The sequence below is a fragment of the Megalobrama amblycephala genome, linkage group LG2, assembly GCF_018812025.1.
Source record: "Megalobrama amblycephala isolate DHTTF-2021 linkage group LG2, ASM1881202v1, whole genome shotgun sequence".
NCBI lineage: Eukaryota > Metazoa > Chordata > Actinopteri > Cypriniformes > Xenocyprididae > Megalobrama > Megalobrama amblycephala.
In genome coordinates this window covers 44,164,353-44,187,169 of record NC_063045.1, presented here as the reverse complement: position 1 = coordinate 44,187,169, position 22,817 = coordinate 44,164,353, and the positions used below count along the sequence as shown (strand labels likewise).

The window sequence follows — 22,817 nt, the reverse complement described above, 5'->3', positions numbered from 1 at the left end:
AAGAGCATGAATTACTGGAACCATGTCCTGTGGTCTGATGAGACTAAGATAAACTTGTTTGGTGTCCAGCATGTGTGGCGATGCCCTGGTGAGGAGTACCAAGAAAACTGTGTCTTGCCTACAGTCAAGCATGGTGGTGGTAGCATCATGGTCTGGATTACAAAATGTACTGTGACATTCTGAAGCAGAACATGATGCCCTCCCTTCAGAAACTGGACTGAACTGCATGACAATGACCTCAAACACACCGCCAAGATGACAACTGCCTTGTTGAGGAAGCTGAAGGTGAAGGTGATGGAGTGGCCAAGTATGTCTCCAGACCTGAACCCTATTGAGCACCTGTGGGGCATCCTCAAACGGAAGGTGGAGAAGCGCCATGTGTCTAACATCCAGCAGCTCCGTGATGTCATTATGGAGAAGTGGAAGAGGATCCCAGCAACAACCTGTGAAGCTCTGGTGAATTCCATGCCCAGGAGGATTAAGGCAGTGCTAAATAACGATGGTGCTCACACAAAATATTGACACTTCGGACACAGTTTTGACATGTTCACTTAGGGTATACTCACTTTTGTTGCCAGTTATTTAGACAATAATACCTGTATGTTGAGTTATTCTCAGAGGACAGTAAATCTGTACTGCTATACAAGCTGCACACTGTCTACTCTAAAGTATATCCAATTTTCATTTCTATAATATCTTCCCTTGAGAACATTTAATAAAATGGTTGCTGAAATGTGAGGGTACTCACATATGTGAGGGTAATCACATATGTGATACTGTATATATATATATATATATATATATACATATGTGATATGTATATATATATATATATATATATATATATATATATATATATATATATATATATATATATATATATATATGTATGTATTAGAGCTGTCAACGTCAACATGTTAATGAATGCGATTGACGATTAATTCAAAATCCTTAATGTGTTAAAATAATTTAATTAAAATAAAGCAAATAAATTACTGAAGCATGTGAAATTGTGTCATTAACATAATTTACGTTACACAGATGATCTCAGGAGTTGATCACACTAAGCATCTACAATGGTGCAAGCACCTCTAACCCTGGAGACGCTATTTAGCTTCTCTGTTTGCAATCAGATTTTAAGCCAATAACTCAGGGAAAGGTTTCAGTCCAATGATCCAGTAAGCAAATTTATTCAAACAATCAGTTCAAAACAGCACTAATGTAAAGAAAACTGATTACATCAGAGATGGAAGAAAGAATAGAGACTCATGTAGCATTTTTAGTGAATTATTCTGTCCAGTGTGTGATTCGCTTTAGAACAAACATCAAAACATCCACCGCTGTATGGCCAGATGATACACAAACTATGAGCAAAGCAGTGTCTCTCTAGTAAAGTTTTGATGGATGAGGATTGCAATCAAGGTAAAGACGACTGCGGTGATGTACAGGAATAGCACAGTAAGCAAGCGTTATATTGTCCGTTATATTGATGTGTAAACAAACCATGTACTGTATGTGTGCTCTCGAAGCATGGATCACACATTGGATTTATGCATAGACACATTTCAGTACATTCACATTGTTTCCACAGACATTCAGGATAATGTCTTAATTTGTCATGTGAATGTTGCTGTGTTTAGTAATTCTGAATGGATCTGAAGCTATATGCAGTCAGGTCAAGGCAGTTGATTTAGGGTTTTTGTTTTTTTTTGGCATCTCCATGTGGTCCTTTTCGGTATCACAACTTGACTTGTCTAAAATGTAAACAAGCTCTTTGCTGTTGCACTGTACACATACTACACACTTTGAATTCTGGGGGGGGGGGAAACAAAAAAACAAACTGTAATTTATTTATTAATGGGTGCTTTGATGTGCATGAATATATTAATTACATGGACTCCTTATATCATTTGGTTATTTGGTGTCTTATGGAATCTCCAAATGTCCTTTTTTGGAAAGACACCTGAATTTACCTTGAAAAAAGCTTGCAGAAAATACAGTTTTGTGAGAATCCCCCTTCAATGTAATGGTTTACTTTGCTGGATATAGCAAATGATGACAAAATGATTGTGTTAAACAAGATAAATGGTGTATGCTTAATTTCACAATAAGTGTGTGATTAGTCAAATATATTATACTATATATATATATATATATATATATATATATATATATATATATATATATATATATATATATATATATATATATTATTATTATTATTTTTTTTTTTTCCCCCAAAATGAAAATAGTTTTTAATTACCCTTATGTTGTTCAAGTTTGACTTTCTTTCTTCAGTGGAACACAAAAGAAGGAACTGAACATGTGAACAATTTATTCAGAAAGGTTTCTGAATCAACTGATTAATTGGAAACTATGGGCCCTATAATACACCCGGCGCAGCGCAAGTGTGTTTGCTAGTTTGCGTCCGGCACCGTTCACGTTTTCCCGTTCAACGCCACGTCCTTAAATTAGTAAATGCATTTGCGCTAGTTAGTGCGCCCATAAGAGGTGTGTTCAGGCGCATTGCCGGCGCATTGCTATTTTAAGGAGCTGAAAATAGACTGCGCCATAGACCAACTCAAACCTGTTCTAAAGTCTAAAGTCAGTGGCGCAATATGTTTTTGTTAGAGCGCGTTGGTAGAAACTGCGCCTCTGGGCGCGTCCACACTGCTCGTTGACTTTGCTTATTACACACAGGGATGCGCATCACACAAACATCCCAAATATTAAAAACAAAAGGATTACAGTGTAAAAGAATATTATTGTGTAGGCTACATAAATATAAAAATGTAATGATGAATAGTCATTGCGTGTATTAGAATTAGGCTACCTATTTTCAATTCAGCCTATTACTACTTATAATGATGAACGAAATTGGCTAATTAATTGAACAATCGTGCCAATACACACACATATATATTAACTGACTTTAACTTCGCGCATGAGCAGATCGGTTTCTTCGCTTGAAAAGCGTTCAGCTTTTCCACCAACAAATTCCGCCATGTAAATAGCAATCCGCCATGGCGCGAGCGCATCTCGCTCTTAAAGGGAATGGGAGATGACACTCTGATTGGTTTATTGAACGTTACGCCTATTACTCATTAAGAGAATAGGGACAACCCATTTCAAAATGGGCCCCGGCGCAAGGAGCGTTTTTCCGTCGTTAAAATAGCAAAAGTGGATTTGGACACGCTCTGAGTGCACCTGCGCCGTGCGCTTTACACTTTGTGTTTAGATCGTTAAAATAGGGCCCTAAGAGTCAAAAGACTTATGGGTAACACTTTAGAATACTGATCCTTCATTAATGAATAACTACACAGGAACAAATGAGTAATGCATTATTAACACTCTAGTAACTAAGTTACTATTAACTAACAAGTAACTCTGATTAATGAATTAGTAAGTAATAGTGCTCAGTTGAAGGTGGTAGTTCACTATTAACTAATCAGTAACTACTATTTTTTTCATACCTCCCAGAGAACTACTATATACAGGTTCATAATTAATGTGAATAATGCATAATGTATAATTAAATCTAAAGTGAAGATCATGGTAACTCACTAGTAATGACTCAAGTATTATCAAATCCTTCAGAAGGAATTACTAATTATTTGGATCAGTATTCTGAAGTGAGAAACATTATAACTCTCTAGTAACTACTGGAGTCATTGTAAACTTTTGAGGTTTTTGTAAAGTATTGGATAGTGATGACTCAAGTGTTACTACATAATTCGAAAGAAACTACTTCTTATTTGGATCAGTATTCTAAAGTGAAGATCATGGTAACCCACTAGTAATTACTCAAGTGTTACTACATCCTTCTAAAGGAATTACTAATTATTTGGATCAGTATTCTAAAGTGAAGATCGTGGTAACCCATTAGTAATTACTTAAGTGTTACCAAATAAATCAGAAAGAATTACTGTACAAAAATGTACAAAAACCTCAAAAGTTTACAATGTCTCCAGTAGTTACTAGAGAGTTATCATGTTTCTCACTTTAGAATACTGATCCAAATAATTAGTAATTCCTTCTGAAGGATTTGGTAATACTTCAGTCATTACTAGTGGGTTACCATGACCTTTTCTTAAGAATTAATTATACATTATGCATCATTCATGTTAATTATGAACCTGTGTATACACTGTAAAAAAAAATTCTGTAGTTTTTTACAAAATAATTTTGGCAGCTGTGGTTGCCAGAATAATTTTGTAAAAAATACAGAAAAACTGTAAACACATTTACAGAACAAACTGTAATTTAAATTTTAAAGGTCCCGTTTTTCGTGGTTTTTTTGAAGCTTTGATTGTTTATAGTGTGCAATATAACATGTGTTCATGTTTCGCGTGTAAAAAAACACAGTATTTTTCACATAATTTACTTATCTGTATACCGCTGTTTCCACTGTCATAAAAACGGGCTGATGACTTCCTTGTTCTATGAAGTCCCTCCTTCAGAAATACGTAACGAGTTCTGATTGTGCCAGCGGTTCCTGTGTTGTGATTCGACAGCAGCTCTATGGCTCTGAGCGCACCTTGCCCGGAAAGGTCAGGCCTCTTACCATAACGTGGAGATGCATGCGCTCAGTGTTATTGTAAACATAGTTTTACATGTGGATTATAATTTTTGGGAACCGAGTTAAACATAAATTGTAACCATTGATCTCTAAGTACAGCGTTCCTGGGAAGGCCAAACAAAGGTGATTGGACTGCGGGATGAAAATAACAGCGTTTCGACGACATGGCGACAAACACTCTACAAACGCAACTCTTGCTCTTCTCCGTGGGAGTGCAACAAGACCACGCCCCCTTTTTTTGTGTATTCCTGTGGGCGGAGGTTAGTCAAAAAACTGTTTTAGTGACGTCATTAAAGAAGGAAGTAGAGGGATGTAGTCCAAACTGGCCGTTCGATGTAGGCGACTTCTGTTGAATAAAATATCTCGCTTGGCATTGAACTTTGAGCTTTAAAATTTTACAGATTTTATTTATACTCTAACAACAACATTACACACTAACTAAAGTTTGAAACATGGGATCACGAAGAACGGGACCTTTAATGTAAACCAATAAATTCAACAATGCACACTACTACTAAAATCTGTTTTGTACCTTTAACATATACTGACAACCACCATAATAATGCAGGTGGTAAGAGAGAAAGCCACATGAAGAATCAGAGTTCATCACAAGTAGCTTTTCCATGAGCTGAAGTATATACTAATATAAAGAAGGTGCAAAGAGTCATGCAAATGCAAAACACCATGGGAACCCACAACACTTAAATAATGCAATAAACATTCATTAAACAACAGAAGATGTAACATAAAACCCTAATGTACATAACTCATAACAAAAACTATTAAGAAACATGATTATTTAAACAAAATACTTTCAAATGTGGAGTGTCGCACAGGGAACTGTGGGAACATCAGTTTACAGATTTTGACTGTGAATTATACACTGATTTGGTCTTTTTTTACTTATAAAATTGTAAAATTAAAATTGTAAAAAAAACAGCATTTTACTGTTAAAATTGCATAAATGTCTGGTTAGAGCTTTTACAGTTTTTCCCTGTATATAATACGGGAACTTACTGTTAATATATTTACAATTTTTTCCTGTAGCGTTTTTACAATATTTTACCGTTAACATCACATTCATTTTTTACAGTGTAGTACTTCTTAGTAGTTCTCTGGTTACTAGTTACTGATTAGCTAATAATGAACTACCATGTTCAACTGAGAACAATTACTTACTAATTCATTAATCAGAGTTTCTTGTTAGTTAATAATAGTTACTAGATTGTTAATAATGCATTACTTATGTGTTCCTGTATAGTTATTCATTAATGAAGGATCAGTATTCTAAAGTGTTACAGATGTATGATATGCTTACGAAATGGATGTTACTTCTATGAACTCTCTTGTGAAAAAATAAGTATGTCAGAACTTGGGCAGATATCAAGATTGTCAGTGAATCAACTTACAGTCTGGGTCTTTGAATTGGACTCTTTTTTGTTCCTCAGAAAAATGAAAGTCATATACAGGTCTGGAACATCATGACAGTGAGTAAATGATTATTGGATGAACTATCCCTTTAAGAAGACAATACATTTTTAGAATTTATTTATATATTCTTTGATTTAACAATTAAAGAACTGAATTATAAAATATTTGTGTTCTTCCCACTTAAATAAAAAGAAATAACTTTTTTTAGACTTTACATGTACACAGTAGCGTAACTTAGTAATGACGGGCCCCTAGTGCAGGCTATTACGATGGGTCCTCTGGGCTGCACAGTTACGAAGCACATACAAACACACACATTGCGCTCGTGTCCAGAAGGGAACCCTATATAAGTGAATTTGTGTGCATAACCAACTTAATTTAGACCAACTAAAATCAGTATCTTATCTGTTTCTTATAATAAATTGAACAGTTCTCTTTGCGTGCGTCTCTTCCCAACACATGTGCTACTGAGGCTGTGCTGTGTGCGCCCGGCCACAGCAGCCAAAACCAAATTAATCACGTTGGATTTTATAGTCGGCATGTGTTACCTATTGTATTTGCAAAGCACAGAGGGCAAGGTTACCAGAAGCATGGAGCGTTTCAGCACTGTGGTGACTTTTTTGGTATTTTTAGCCCAGTTACCCCAGGAGTTGCGGCAACATCATTCCTCTCTGAGAGGCAAGAGAAATCTCCATTTGATTAGCAATTTGTTCATTTGTGTTAAATAAGTGCGATATATCGCTGGTATGTGTTGTTTTTGAATTCATGGTGAGTGCTTGTTGCCGCTGTTATCAGTTTTCTTGGCGCTCGTGCACACTGCGCAGTCTTCACACAGATGAGCAGCGAGTATAAACCAAGCTTAAAGGGATAATTCACCCAAAAATGAAAATTCTGTTATCATTTTATCACCCTCAAGTAGTTCCAAACCTGTATGAATTTCTTTGTTCTGCTGAACACAAAGAAAGATATTTGGATGAATGTCAGTAACCAAACTAGGGCTGCACAACGATTAATCGTTTGCAAAATAAAAGTCTGTGTTTACATAATAAATGTGTGTGTTCTGTGTATAATAATTATGTATATATAAATACACACACGAAAAATGTTATATTTATATATAAAATATTTATATTTACATATAATATAAAATATATTTAAATATATATATTTATTTATACATGCATATATATATATGTGTGTGTATTTATATATACAGAATTATTATACACAGAACACACCCATTTATTACGTAAACACAGACTTTTATTTTGCAAACGATTAATCGCGATTAATCGTTGTGCAGCCCTAAACCAAACAGGTTTCGCCCCCCATTTACTTCCATAGTAGGAAAAAAAAAAATACTATGGTAGTCAATGGGGGGCGAGATCTGTTTGGTTACTGATGCTCACAAATGTTTCCATGTTCTTGATATACAGTACAATCACTGATGATCACATTTGGAATTTTGCCAAACCCCCCCCTTTCCTCCCTTAAATAAAACAAGACTATTCATTCTGTGGAATATTTTTAATTGTCAATATGTATGATATTTTTTAAATACTTTTGCTTGCTACTGACTTTTTTCAATAAAACTGCTGACACCGAGGCAAAGGCTGATGTGCACATTTAGGGCTATATTTACGAAATGGTCAACAGTAAGCTGTAAAGTGTGAATGACTTGTGATTTGGAATCTCATACCAGCGCATTTCATTTGAAATGTGAGTAACGCAAGTATCCTGTGGAGTCACTTCTTCCCCAGGGGCCCACTTGCGATGTGTGCGGCCCCCCTGCTGCACGGGCCCCAGTGCGGCTGCACTACCTGCACCGGCCTTGCATGTACATATTCTACTGTATTTAGTTGTTTTAATAATGTATAATGTCTACATGTTTATGTTTCATATTAAAGCCAGTTTTCATTGCCATCATGTGACCTTCTACTTTTATTTTAAAATATAAAGCAGATTTAAGTACTTTCTATAGGTAAAAGATATAGAGCCTGTCATAAACTGCAAAATATACAGGCACCAAATTTTGTCACTGTATTTTTAAAGTGAATTTTTGGCAACCACAGCTGCCAGCTTTATTTTTTATATATATATTTTTAAACCCAATAGAAACACACATTTTGTGGAATTTGTGACAGAGTGTTACATGGAATGATCGACATGCACACACACATTTGCAAGGACACCCACATACACAAACACAAATGTGTTCAGACACACAGTATATGCTGTAAACACACATATACACAACAAGAGCTTGTCTGCAACTTCCTTCTTATTATCAAAAATTAAGCAATAAAATTAGTGCAATTATTTGACATTTTTATTTATATCATCTTGGGCATATTAAGATATAAGCTTATTATTAAGTAAGTTTAAAAACTATTAGAACATTCAGGATCTAGAATCAATTTCACTCTGCTACTGAAAGCAATAAATCCAGCCTGTTGTCTTTTACAGACTTACTGCATTAGCTACTCTACTGCATTCTCAGCTGGATGCATGTCAGCCAATGAAATTGCACTAAATCACAGGGGGCTGATGGGATTTGTAGTTTATTGATTTCTGGCTAATCCTTTGCCATTCATCAAAAAGGACACAAAATGTATAATGCAATCTTAATAACCGTTGACAGGACATTATTCCTGAAATAAAAGCCTGTTATAATAACATGATGTAAGAATCATTTGTTTCAAGAAGAGATTAAAAATATATGCAGCACAAATAACCACATCAGCAGTGTATGAATTAGTGCATATATGCTTGAGCATATGTATGTGTGTGTCTGTGACTTTTTGAGCTAAAAGCAAAATACAAAAACATACAAGACAAAATAATCAAAAGAAATAATGGCACATATTACAACCGCCCCCCCCAAAAAGAGTCTTAAAAACAAGACAAAAAGGGAAAAACATGCAAGAAAAATACCTTCGTCCCTCGGTCTGTTCATCGAAGACTCATCATGTTTTTTTGTGAGCGGACCTGGGGTTAAGACAAAAAGGGGGGGAAAGAGAAAAGACAAAATTCAAAAAGATTTTACTGCGCTTAAACAAAAAGAGCAAAAAATTCCAAAACAGCAAAACAAGAAAAATGACAAACTAGCAAGAGATCATGTGTCCCAATTTAAAAGAAGAATCAAAAACAGCAGCCAAAGCAAAAGAACAAAACAGACAACAAACTCATAGAAATAGAAAGAGAAAGAGAGAAACTGATGGTGGTGTGACACTTGCTAACATCTCTACTAGCAGCTGCGATGTTGTTGTCTCTTTTCTTCCTCAGTTTTCCCTTCCGCACTCACTCATTCGCTACATGCCAGGCTTTCAATGACAAATGTCCAGCCATCTTTCTTTGTGCCCAAAGAGAGAAAGTGATGAGACATGTGGAAACACTGTAGCAAAGCTGCGTTTAGTGCGATGGCCCTCAGGAGTCCTCTGTCTTAATGTCCTGTGGGAGTCTAACTCCCCCTCACAGGATAAGACTGCTGAAACTGTGATCTCTCTTTTCCGGTCTTACAAACAAACCAACCAACCAACCAACAAGTTGTGTCATTTTCTTAAGATAGCATCTGCAAAGGACATACATTTATAGCTATAAATGAACATTTTCTATAATTATAAAATGTACAGCTATAAATTAACATCTATTCAAATTTCCAAACAATATCAGCATCTGGTACAAAGTGAAATTGGAAGTCAAAATCATATTTACCAATTTTGCACTGCAGAGCAACTGGTAAAAACAAAAAGTGTTCCACACATTTGTATGACAAAATAAATGTGAAAAATGACAACAAATTTGACCTTGACTCTTCTCCATCCTTATTTTTCAGCAAAACACCACATGATACTACTTGTTACCATCAGTGCTGCTATTGTTAAGTAAAACTAAAACTAATTTTCAGTAATTGAAAAATACAATAATCCTATAATATAATATATATTATCTAAAAAATATAATAATCCTAAAATATTTGTTTCTTTTTATTATGACAGGTGGTCTAATAAATGTAAGCACTATATACATATATATACACTAATAAAAATAAAAACATATAAAATCAATCATATTATATTAAGTACAAATTATATTATGTATTAAATTAATCAAAATATAAATAATAGTATATAAATAATAATACATTAACATGTTACTATGGTAATACCGTGTTTTTTTTTTTTTTTAGATGTTTACCATGGTATTCTTTGTAGCAAGTTAGATTACCATATTAATACTAATACATGTTACATGCTATTCTAATCACACCCTCCTACCACCACAGTATCTAATGCTAATATTGCCTTGAAAGTCAAGTGCTAAATGATGCAAGTTAAATTCTATTTTTCTTCTCGTTTAATTAGTGTATTCTCACTGGCTTCTTCAGGACCGGATCTGGTGCAGCGAGACACATTAGCATCTGTCGCTAACTCAGGTTAAATGCTAAATGTTTGTGTGGCGACAGCCATTAAGGGGTATTATCAGCATGACCCCCTACCCCCTTCCTCAGCACTGGCGGTGGGCCTGTAAGAGACGAGATAGAAATCGTCTCCATTTATTTACCGTTTATCTGCTACACAGGCTCTCCACACCAATAGACCACACACACACATACACACACACACACATACAAATCCCATTTGTCATTGCTGTGCGTGTAATCCTCACCCAGATTGTCTAACAAACATATATACAGCACAACTGTATTCTCATACAGCACTCCTTTCAAATGCTCACCGCCTGATTTTTCTTAAACCACATATACACATATTAACAATTCTATTTGTGAAAATGTTTTCAATGAAAGTAATACTTTCTCTTATCCCAAGTGCAGAGACAACAAAGTAAGCCATTAGTAGGTTGATATCCTATTAAAGTCTGAATACAACTCCTTCCATTCTGTATAGTATGCAAAAAGCAGTATTTCAAATGTGTAGTATGCCCAAATACACAGTATTCATAAAATCAATAGCAAAAAATACCTGGATGACGCATTTGTTGCGCTGAAATTCTGAAGTGTGAGGCCACAGGAGAGTCATTATATTTGTAAATAGTCAGGAACAATGACTTAGCTAATGAAGCAGTTCACATGACAATGCCAACACGACAGTAATTTTTCATACTATTACTCATTTCACACTACTATTCATAGTGTATGCACAAATATTGATAGAATATACTTTTTTAAAGTTCAATAAGCTTTATCAAATGTAGCACATATTTTAACACTGCTGAATTCGGATGCAGTTTGCTAAAGTATCCAGACCAGTCCAACACAGCAACACTTGCTCAACAAATAGATTACAACAGTCAGGTTCCAGAAAAAAGAATCCCAATCAGGGATAGCAAGATAGCTTATAAACCTTATAGACAGACCTATTGTAAGCTAGGAGGTTGTTAATCATTGATACATTGTTACCTGAAATAGGGCGATGTGAGCATTAAGGAACGCTAAACTCTCACATGTCATTTGTTTCATTCACAAGTGAGACTCATAGGAGTAATATAATTTATGACGTTCCAGAAAATCCCTAATATGGCTGCAGCTGAATAAAATGCAGATAGAGACATCTTGACTGATTAAACATGAAGAGAATTAACACACCATTGTGACAGTATATCAAGCCATCTCGGATAATGTATATTTATAATGCAATGCTAATTGACATCCATTATCATTGTATAGAATACTATAAAATAACACAATTTCTGCCTCATTCTGTGACAAGAAGCCACATGAGTTCACAGATGGAAGTTATTTCAAAATGGTTCCCATTAAATGTAATTGTCCCTTTTGTATGCAGGTGTGATTCTTCAAAAATGAAGGATAAAAAAATAAAGATGAATTTGACTGATAGCATTATTTATTTTTTCATGATTTCTAGATATCGCGACTGTGAATTCTTTTGGCCACAATAATCATGTAGTGAAAAATCTGATATTGTGACAGCTCTAATCAGTAGCTTTGAATTTATCTATAGCTTTTAATTCGCAATGCTTCATTTGACTGTAGTTTCCCTCATTAAAGCCATTTAAAGCAGGATTTTCAAATACTTTTTTTGCTCCAAATCAAAGTTTGTAATGTGATTCACCTCGATTCATCTATATTATTAACTCTTATTAACAAAACTGAAATGACATACTTCGCCTTTAATCATGCATTCTAAAATGAACGAAACATATGCTTATTCCTTATGTTGTCGAGTGTGTGCGCCTTCTTACGTGTTCATCTGAGCTGAATCTCCTCCTGAATTGCACTTAAGCTTCGAGACTCGATCAATGCTGACGTGATTTTCAGTTCAATTCACCATCTCAGGTCAGTTCTTCCAGTAAAGGCTGGAGAGCAGGAGACAGGTTGATGGGAGTATGGAGCGAGCGCGTGTGTGTGATTAAGTCTCAGCAACGTCAGCACTTTATCGATGCTTAAAGCATTTGGAGATCAAGCTTTCACTACTTTACTGGTTACTGCTTCCGTCTATATGGTCTACAGCCTCCATTAGAGCTCAGGCATTTCCAGAAACCTAATCCTGCTGGCCTTTGAAGACGACGCACCAGCTTTAAAACGAAGGCCCGAATTCACCTCTAAGTGCAAGAGAAGACATGGGATATACCATCGGTGTGGAAGAAAAGCAGAAAACCATGATAATGAAGACTTAAAATTAAGGGAAAGATCATTTACGTGGGATGAGTCTTGGGTGGAACGTGGGCTGTTGAGCGTCTGGTGCGGTGACAGTCGGAAGGGAAAACCAGGCTCCGTGAATGTGGCGTTACTCCCAGTCTGAGAGATGGCAGTGGGTTTCGAGTGTGCGTGTTGAGCTGCCGAACAGTTTGTGCAGTAAACACTTTCTTTCTGTGAAAGTTTGTGTGTGAGCGAGTGTGTATTTGGTACTTTTTGACAGTAGTGTGTGACAGGAAACCCGGCAGTAAGCCATCCCAGTGTAACCAGCAGGTTTGTCCTCCCTGACAGGCTTGCCGTGTAGAGATGTCTTCAGTATATTCTCTCCGTCTCTCTTTTTGCTTTTTTATCTCTCTGTCTCCCTCTCACTGTCTGCAAGGGGAGCAGACTAAGAAAAAACAATACATGAAAGCAATCTGCCTTGAAGGGCTGAAGTCATGTGCTCAATATATATCTCCCCTCCATTAAAGACTCTAGATGAGCCATAAAACAATAGCTACAGCAGTTTCTTTCTTTCTGTTTTGTAATAACGCTAACACTGTGTCCTAACCAGACATCCTAGAAATTATTGTGTCCAGTTTCCAGCGGCTGTTGTGTCCGGCAGTATTCTCGTCACTTTATAATATTAAGGTTGAATCACTTTACTCACATGAACTGTTTTAAATATGTTTTTAGTACCTTTCTGGACATCTGAAAGTGTTAATTACCTTGCTGGCAATAGAGGCCTCACCGAGCCTTTGGATTTCATCAAAAATATCCTAATTTGTGTTCCGAAGATGAACGAAGGTCTTACGGGTGTAGAACGACATGAGGGTGAGTAATATATGATAGAATTTTCATTTTTTGGATGAACTAACCCTTTATTCTACATCATCACATTATAAACTCAATATTCAAACTCTAACTTGTAGATTTTAAAGACTGAAAGAGCTGTCGGAAGCTTAGCGAAGCATGACCTTTAAGTCATGCAAATAAGGTTTAGTTTGTTTATAGCCAAATGTTAGCTTTTTACTTCTGGTTTTTAAAATTCATAAAAGTTGTGTCTATTTGTGAAGATTATCTTGATGAAAAAATGTTTAAGAATCATAAACTTTTTTTGGTCATGGAGCTTATTTTCTGCGATTATATAAAAGCCAATGGAAAAATCCTATTGGCTTTTTGTCAAGGGAACCACAGTAATGATAACTTACAAAATTACGTCATCAGTGCAGTGATCTATTGATGGCTATTTAAAAGTAGCTGTGTATTAGGGCTGTGCGATTAATCGTACTTGATTTTCAATTTTGTCTTCCAACGATTATGAAAACAAAATAATCGAGGTAAAAAGATTATTGTGCCACTGCCGCATTCTGTCCAACACACCTTCCTTTCCTTCACAGTGGTGCACTTTCATTACTCCCTAAAAGCCCAAACTTAACATCCAAATCACCCAAATAATTGAGTGTTGTAAAATGCTGTCTACTGTTGCTAAACTGCGGGACGTGTTAATATATATATATATATATATATATATATATATATATATATATATATATATATATATATATATATATATATATATATATATATACACAGTACAGTCCAAAAGTTTGGAACCACTAAGATTTTTTAATGTTTTTAAAAGAAGTTTCGTCTGCTCACCAAGGCTACATTTATTTAATTAAAAATACAGTAAAAAACAGTAATATTGTGAAATATTATTACAATTTAAAATAAGTGTTTTTGATTTTAATATTTTTAAAATGTAATTTATTCCTGTGATGGCAAAGCTGAATTTTCAGCATCATTACTCCAGTCTTCAGTGTCACATGATCCTTCAGAAATCATTCTAATATGCTGATCTGCTGCTCAAGAAACATTTAATGTGTACAATTGTACAAAATATTTGTGTACAACATTTTTTTTCAGGATTATTTGATGAATAGAAAGTTCAAAAGAACAGTGTTTATCTGAAATCTAATCTTTTGTAACATTATAAATGTCTTTACTGCCACTTTTGATTGATTTAATGCATCCTTGCTGAATAAAAGTATTCATTTCTTTTTTTTTTGTTTTCAAAAAAATAAAAATAAAAATTCTTACTGACCCCAAACTTTTGAACGGTAGTGTATAATGCTACAGAAGCTTTGTATTTCAGATAAATGCTGTTCTTTTGAACTTTCTATTCATCAAGGAATCCTGAAAAAAAAAGTACACAACTGTTTTCAACATTGAAAATAATCATAAATGTTTATTGAGCAGCAAATCAGCATATTAGAAGGATTTCTGAAGGATCATGTGACACTGAAGACTGGAGTAACGATGCTGAAAATTCAGCTTTGCATCACAGGAATAAATTACTTTGTCAAATATATTTAAATAGTACACAGTTATTTTAAATTTTAATAATATTTCACAATATTATTGTTTTTTACTGTATTTTTAATTAAATAAATGTAGCCTTGGTGAGCAGACGAAACTTCTTTTAAAAACATTAAAAATCTTAGTGGTTCCAAACTTTTGGACTGTATGTATATATATATATATATATATATATATATATATATATATATATATATATATATATATATATTATTATATATTATTATTAAAAGCATAATATATATATTAAAAGCATATTAAGCCACAAAAGAGACACTGTTTCCTAGGTGGCTTTCTGTGTGTGTACTCCTAGTTGGAGTCAAACGCAGATATGAAAATGGGCTTAGGATTTGCGTCTAAATGTGTACATAAAAATGTCAAAATGCCTTTTGGAGAGTATTCACTTAAATGCAGTGGGATTTATCTTAAAGGGAACCCCTGGTGTTAAGACTTGTATGGCTCAATATATAATCTCTATTACTGAAATATGTAGTTGAAAACCCATGAAAGATTTACGTTATTTAAAAAATATGTCCATGACATATTTAGACCATTTTGGACAATGGGCGACGCCATTTTGTTTAGGTGCACAGTGCGTTCTATGTCGATGACGTCAAATGGTTGCACTCACTGAGCTTCTGACACTGTCATTTTGCTATTTTTACCGCAACACAACTCAAAATATAATATACGATGCCACATTGTGCAGCTTTTGGTTGTAATTTTTAGTCGATAAGCCACAAGAGAAGCGATATAAGTCTTTGATTTACTAGCGATAAGAGGAGAAAAGAATGGGAAGTTGTGCAGAATGTGGACGAATAAAAAACGCACACAGTTGAGAAAGAAAATGTGTGTGTAACAGTATGTTGGATCCATGCATTAGCTCTTAAAGTGACAGTAGCCTAATATACCTGCTGCAGTCTGTCATTAATGATAATCAAACGAATGACAAAAGAAAATCACTCACTAATCTTGACTGAATAACTTAAGTAGATTAAATAAGACTTAAATGATCACCCACCAAAAAATCTTAAAATGTAATTTATTCCTTTGATGGCAAAGCTAAATTTTCAGCAGTCATTACTACAGTCTTCAGTGTCACACAGACATATACACAAGTCCCTGCGGTCAAGTCCAAATCAAGTCTCAAGTCAAGTCTTTGTTCTATTTTTATCAATATATTTTTTCGTCTAGTTGTTATTGTAATTAACAGTGTATTTAAATATCAAAACAAATAAAGCACACAAAATACTATTTAAATAATTTCTATCACTTTGTAACTTTATACAAAATTATACCATTTATAACCACCGCAATGAAAAAAGTGCTGTGTATTTTGAGCTAGGAGTTGCCGTAGTTTGCTGTAGATTTCAAGCAATGCTGGAAAATAGAAGTTGCGTCCCAAATGACACACTATACACTATGCACTTATACACTATGTACTTATGTACTCATCCATGTAGTGCGTGAATTGTATAAGGTTATTTTGTCATTTAACATCGGAGTCTGACAGCCCCTTCCCCTCCACTACGTAATTAAAGCTGCGACAGTTGAGTGCATGAAGTGTCCAACATTCCACACTTCATTTTTTCTGTTAATTTAGTGCATCATCCAGGGTATTTAAAGTGTACTTTCTCTTTTTGGAATTTTTTTAGTGTGAATGCACTACTCATAAGTACGCGAATTGGGATGCACCTGTAGTCTTCCAGTGAGCATCGGCGGTAACAAAACCTATGTATAGACAAGTGTTACAGTAAACAACATTTCCATCTGTGTGTCTCGTTTGTGATAAGGCAATATAATAACACACTGCGACTTAAACTGATCTGTGGAAATGAGTCGGACCGACAGGGTCATAAAATGCGTATGGAAGTGTTCGTCCAATCCAAATACAATTTAACATGGTAAATCTGGATATTATATGCATTATCAAAATGCATATTAAAAAAAAAAAAAAAAAAAAAAAAAAAAAGGACATGTACTTGAAAATGGACCACAAGCAAGCCTCTGCAGCTGTGCAACACCGCAGCTTCCCTTTGGATTAATTGATTGCTTTTCAAATGAAATGACAAAGTTTATCGCAAGGTAAGGCATGGCTATATTGTTATTATTCATTGCTAATTTAACAAGTTTTCTAATGGGTGATGAATTTGCGTGCTTTCAGATGCGTCACACGCTCGATGGCTTGGTGTGTTTAGAGATGATTAGTGATATTTACTGCTGCAGCAGCACATATTTGGGAATGAATGAATAGTAAAATGTGGTGTTTTGTGCCATCATGTGAGGTAGTAAATAGAGAATGTAATCGGGAGTGCCATGCCAAAAGACTTGTATTTTTCACAAGTCTCTGTCTTTAAGTCCAAGTCAAGTCTCGAGTCAAGTCTTGGGTTAGTAGTTCATGAGTCCAAGTCAAGTTGCAAGTAGTTTATTTTTGCGACTTAAAGGTGCCCTAGAACCCCTTTTCAAAAGATGAAATATAAGTCTAAGGTGTCCCCTGAATGTGTCTGTGAAGTTTCAGCTCAAAATACCCCATAATTTTTTTTAAATTAATTTTTTTATCTGCCTATTTTGATCCATAATTACATATGCACCGATTCAGCGTGCGGCCCCTTTAAATCTCTCGCTCCCCCGCCCCCGAGCTCTCGACTGCCTTAACCAGCACAAACAAAGTTCACACAGCTAATATAACCCTCAAAATGGATCTTTACAAAGTGTTCGTCATGCATGCTGCATGCATGCATCGATTCCTGTGAGTATAGTATTTATTTGGATGTTTACATTTGATTCTGAATGAGTTTGATTGTGCTCCATGGCTAAAGCTAACATTACACACTGTTGGAGAGATTTATAAAGAATGAAGATGTGTTTATGGATTATACAGACTGCAAGGTTTTAAAAATGAAAATAGCGACGGCTCTTGTCTCCTTGAATACAGTAAGAAACGATGGTAACTTTAACCACATTTAACAGTACATTGCAACATGCTAATGAAACATTTAGAAAGACAGTTTACGAATATCACTAAAAATATCATGATATCATGGATCATGTCAGTTATGATTGCTCTATTGTTCTTGCTTGCATACCTAGTCTGATGATTCAGCTGTGCACGGATCCAGACGTTTTGCCCTTGTGTAATCCCTTGAACATGAGCTGGCATATGCAAATATTGGGGGCGTACATATTAATGATCCCGACTGTTACGTAACAGTCGGTGTTATGTTGAGATTCGCCCGTTTTTCGGAGGTCTTTTAAACAAATGAGATTTATATAAGAAGGAGGAAACAATGGAGTTTGAGACTGACTGTATGTCATTTCCATGTACTGAACTCTTGCTATTCATCTATGCCGAGGTAAATTAAATTTTTCATTCGATGGCACCTTTAAGTGTGACTCGAGTCCAAGTCCAAGTCCAAGTCCAAGACTCGAGTTTCCATCTCTGGTGTCACATGATCCTTCAGAAATCATTCTAATATGCTGATTTGGTGCTCAAGTAACATTTCTTACTATTATCAATGTTGAAAACATGCTGCTTAATATTTTTGTGGAAACTATTGTACTTTTTTTCCAGAATTCTTAGCTAAACAGAAAGTTCAAGAGAACAGCATTTATTTGAAATAGAAATCTTTTGTAACATTATAAATGTTTTTACTGTCACTTGCTAATGACTAGCTTTCTCCAGGTATAATGATACAGACCCTGAAGATAAACAAGACCGTGTAAGCATGGAAAATATTATCCGTAACATAATAGCCCACTTTTCAGCATTCAATCAAATTCTGATGGATACAATCAAGCCCCACCTTACATCGACATTCCAGCTAAATATTCTGTTGCACTCAAAAATGTCACATTACAGGAGCTAAATGGGTTGTGAATACCATTTCATGTTGTTTTTAAAAGTCACCCAGTAAGGAGGTGAGCGCAGCCTCAAGTGACATGATGTAATGGCCAGTTTTTCAGTGAAATTTCGGGAGAGGGACGAATCACCGTTGTAATCGTCTCCAAGAGCTCTGTGAAAATGAGGTCATCGGGCACGCGTGTGCGTATGAGCTTGCGGAGCTGTGTTTCTTTGCCGTTCAGCGCCTGTGGGCAAGTGAGAAGAAGACTGTCCATGTCTCCATGACATAAACCTTCAGTTACTGCTAGCAATCTCCCAGCTGCTCCCACTCAAACAAGTGTCATCCTTCTCTTCCTCTTTCTCTCTCTCTCGCTCTCCTGTCATGCTCTATCTATCTCTTGTTCGCTCTTTCTCTCGCTGGTGTGCTGTCTGCGTCTGCTGCATCATGCTGTGCTCTGAAATATAGCTTTTAATAAAGCGTATGGATGGTAAATGCTCGTCCAACCGGTAATAAAAATGGAGGATTCTGGGTGTTTGGCGGAGGTAGAACTGTGGCAGGGGCTAACACAGTCGGCTAGACGAGAACACAGCTGCCTTTTCACACAGAGCACAGCTGGAGTTAAAAGAGGTGTGTGCGTTTATGTAGAGCTGTTGGTTCTAATAGACCTTTCACAGTAAAGGAGGGTCTGCCATGTTGTTAGTGGTGCGTGTTACGGCAAACATCACTACTACTTTTGCTCATACTTAGGGCTGAATTTAAAACAAAGCCCTAACGCTGAGTACTAAACTTAGGCATGTTGTTAGGTATGCTTTATGCTGCAGACATAATTGATACCTCAAATCATATGGTTTAGTGAGATGAGATGCTATTACAATACTAAGTTATCAGACATGTTTGCCCAGTGCACAATAAAACAGGCTGAAGGAGAGAACCAAGCTATATCTAGGGGCAAGAATATCATAGGGGTAAAATGTCCAGGTCATAATAATGAAAGTAGGAGGAAATTGTAGGTTGTTATTTGCTATAGTATTTTGCATAAAAATGTCAAGACTATTTTTAGGAGCAATAAGATTTTTTTTGCATTTGAGATTATCAACATGACAAATAAAAATCAAATTTCCTCCAGTTACAGTATTATTACTTGAAATATATTTTAAAGCAACTTCTACATATAATATAAAATATAAATATAAAATATACATTTCAAACACTACTAAAGTCAAGTGAACAAACCAAACTACAAGCAATAGCAAAAATAAACAACAATAAAACAAAGATGCAAGTTAAATAAACAGTGCTTTTCAGATATTTTCAGATAGATCTAACAATCTAACAAGTTAATAACAAAAATTAGGTAGATTAGGTACATAAATTGAATTAAGTAATAAAATGTAAAATAACACTACATAGTCTTCACTTTATAAATGAAATATAAAGTTAAAAAAGTTATTCAGTTAAGAGCATTGAGTTATTTTTTGCAGTGAGTCTGTTGTTTGATTAACATTAAAAACACAGGCAGCAGCAAGAATATTAGGCTGCTGTCACTTTAAAGGTGCTGTATACTATTTCTCAAATTTGTTGATATTTGAAATCAACCCAAACAAACCCACCCCTCTCTTCATTGCTCTGCCTCCAAAACTCACACTCCAATCCTAACCACCCTGCTCCGAGTCTGTATCGAACCCCGGCCCGATCGCTGCTGGCATACAAGGCGAATGCACTATCAATGACGCTAAACACCGCATTCTCTAGCAGTCATCAGTGTGCAGTAGTTTAACTGCAAAACTCTCACTACCTGGCCGCTATTACACATGCAATGCGAGTGGATGTCTGTTTATCACAGCTGATGCACACTAAATAATGCTTCACAAAAAATAAAGCGCAGATAATGAATGAACAGCAAGGAAGCACAAAAAATGAATGTACAGTACACAAGAGTAAGTACAAAAAAAGAGTTTGTTGTTAATCGCCAACAGAACAGCAGCTCCAGACAATCAAAACCCAGTGTTACTTACATGAGAAGGAATCAAAGTTGTCTCCGCGACTGTTTTTAGGCTTTCCCACTAAGCTCTCTCCAATGCTGGAAAGTTTTTCTAATATAAACGCTGGTCCTAAAGCACTTGCCCAGTCATAAACCTTCATTCCAATGATATTCTTTTGAGCTTTTGTATTGTGTTCCATCTCTCGTTCTGCAGTTTTTTTTTTTCTTATTTTCAGATCTCCCTCTTGCTCGTTCTCTCTCCTCGACCGTCATACGCCCCCCCTAATGCTGATTGGTTAGACGTTTGTTGTTGGTATCAGCCCGACTAACTTCCAAACATTGTATTTGAAATAATACTGAGTCCACCTTAAGAGCTAATGCACTGATCCATTATACTGATACTATTACACATGCGTTACCTTTCTCGTGTTTACGTTCACTTAAGACTTGGGGTGGGAATTGCAGGGTACCTGCGATGTGATATGATCACGATACACGGCTCACAAAAACAATAATATCGCAATACAGCTATTCTGCGATAATCGATATATTAGACAATCCTATAATGATACTTCACGATATCTATGAAAACAAAATGCCAGTGAAAAGTTTCAGTGCAGGTTTTCTCTCTTTATCCGCAAAACAGATAAATCTGATCTTCAGTTCCTGCGCTATATGCAGATTTAATGGAGTTCACGTCACCGAAAGCAACAAATATGTGGTGCATTTTATTGACCATCAGCTAATTTCAAAAATCAAAGACCGCAATAAGAGAGAGCGGCAACAGCACTGGTAAGGTCTCATTACTTTTATTGAAGGTAATTGTGCTTTAAGAGTCTGCGACTTACTTTCACTTTCATATGCGGCAGTTTGCACATCAGTTTGCTGAAGAGGTTCTTAGCTGTTCATCTGCGGCGATGCGTGATGCAGTAGCGCTATCATATCTGACTCTCACACATTTCAGTTTTAGTATTTTTGGGATAAGTAAAATTTACAAATGTGGTTTCAACAACCAGATGCATTTAGACTGATGCATAGATAGTTTTGACTGGAATGCTTCTCAGACCACCTCCTGAAGTGATTTGAGCGATCGGATTTAAATCAGTCTCAAACGCGTTTCGCATTTGTCCCATATTTTGTCCCACCCCAACTTAAGACACATCATTTTGTGTGAAATTGTCAGTTCAAGAAGATGTGAAAGAGAACTCAATTCAGTAATCACGTGCTGTCAGACACGGCTTTCTGGAAGCGCTTTGGATGTAAAGTTTGCGCACACAAAACTTCTCACACAGCACGTGCGAGTTAACTTTCGCCTGAATGTTTAAATTAGCAAGGCTTAAATACGCATGCAAATGATAAACTTTCATGACAACGCAGCACTGGTCTACATGTGCCGCCTCTTTCACTCACAGTGAGTGCGCGTGTGTGAGAGAAAGCGACAGAGGACGCTCTCAGACAGTGCGTAAAGCTCAGCAGGTACTGAAATTATATCGGTGCTAAACATATTTTTTCCTCTAACTCTATTACAAGCAAGCAATCATACAATTTACTAGCCATTGGCTAATTAAAGACTTTTTAGTCGCCTCTCGTGAAATTTGGTCACATATGTGAGTGATTTACTCGCATTGTAAAGGGTTGTAATGTAATGCTGCTATTAAATAAAAATAATTTATCTAGATAAATCATATACACAATCACATATACTTACATATGTGTATTCTTACATACGTATGTGTGCATGTATATACACTTATCTGTAGAACATAAAAGAAGATATTTTTGGACATCATTGACTTTCAATGTATGGACAAAAATATTGAAACATTAGTCAAAATATCTTATTCTGCAAGAGAAAGAAATTCATACAGGTTTGGGTGTGCACATTTTTAGGTAAGCAATCAATATTAAAATGAATGCTGTATTAGGACTAGATTGTACTGATTATAC

The 22,817-nt window shown here is 35.6% G+C and overlaps 1 protein-coding gene across 2 annotated transcripts in view; it reads right to left on the bottom strand.

Annotated features, from left to right (window-relative positions):
* Positions 1–22,817, bottom strand: part of nlgn2b (neuroligin 2b) — a 106,860-nt gene that overhangs the window by 38,517 nt on the left and 45,526 nt on the right. For both annotated transcript variants that reach the window (XM_048178018.1, XM_048178026.1), the window contains exon 3: positions 8,945–8,998. In XM_048178018.1, coding sequence (XP_048033975.1) covers positions 8,945–8,998 — 54 coding nt within the window. The remainder of the gene's footprint in view (positions 1–8,944; positions 8,999–22,817) is intronic.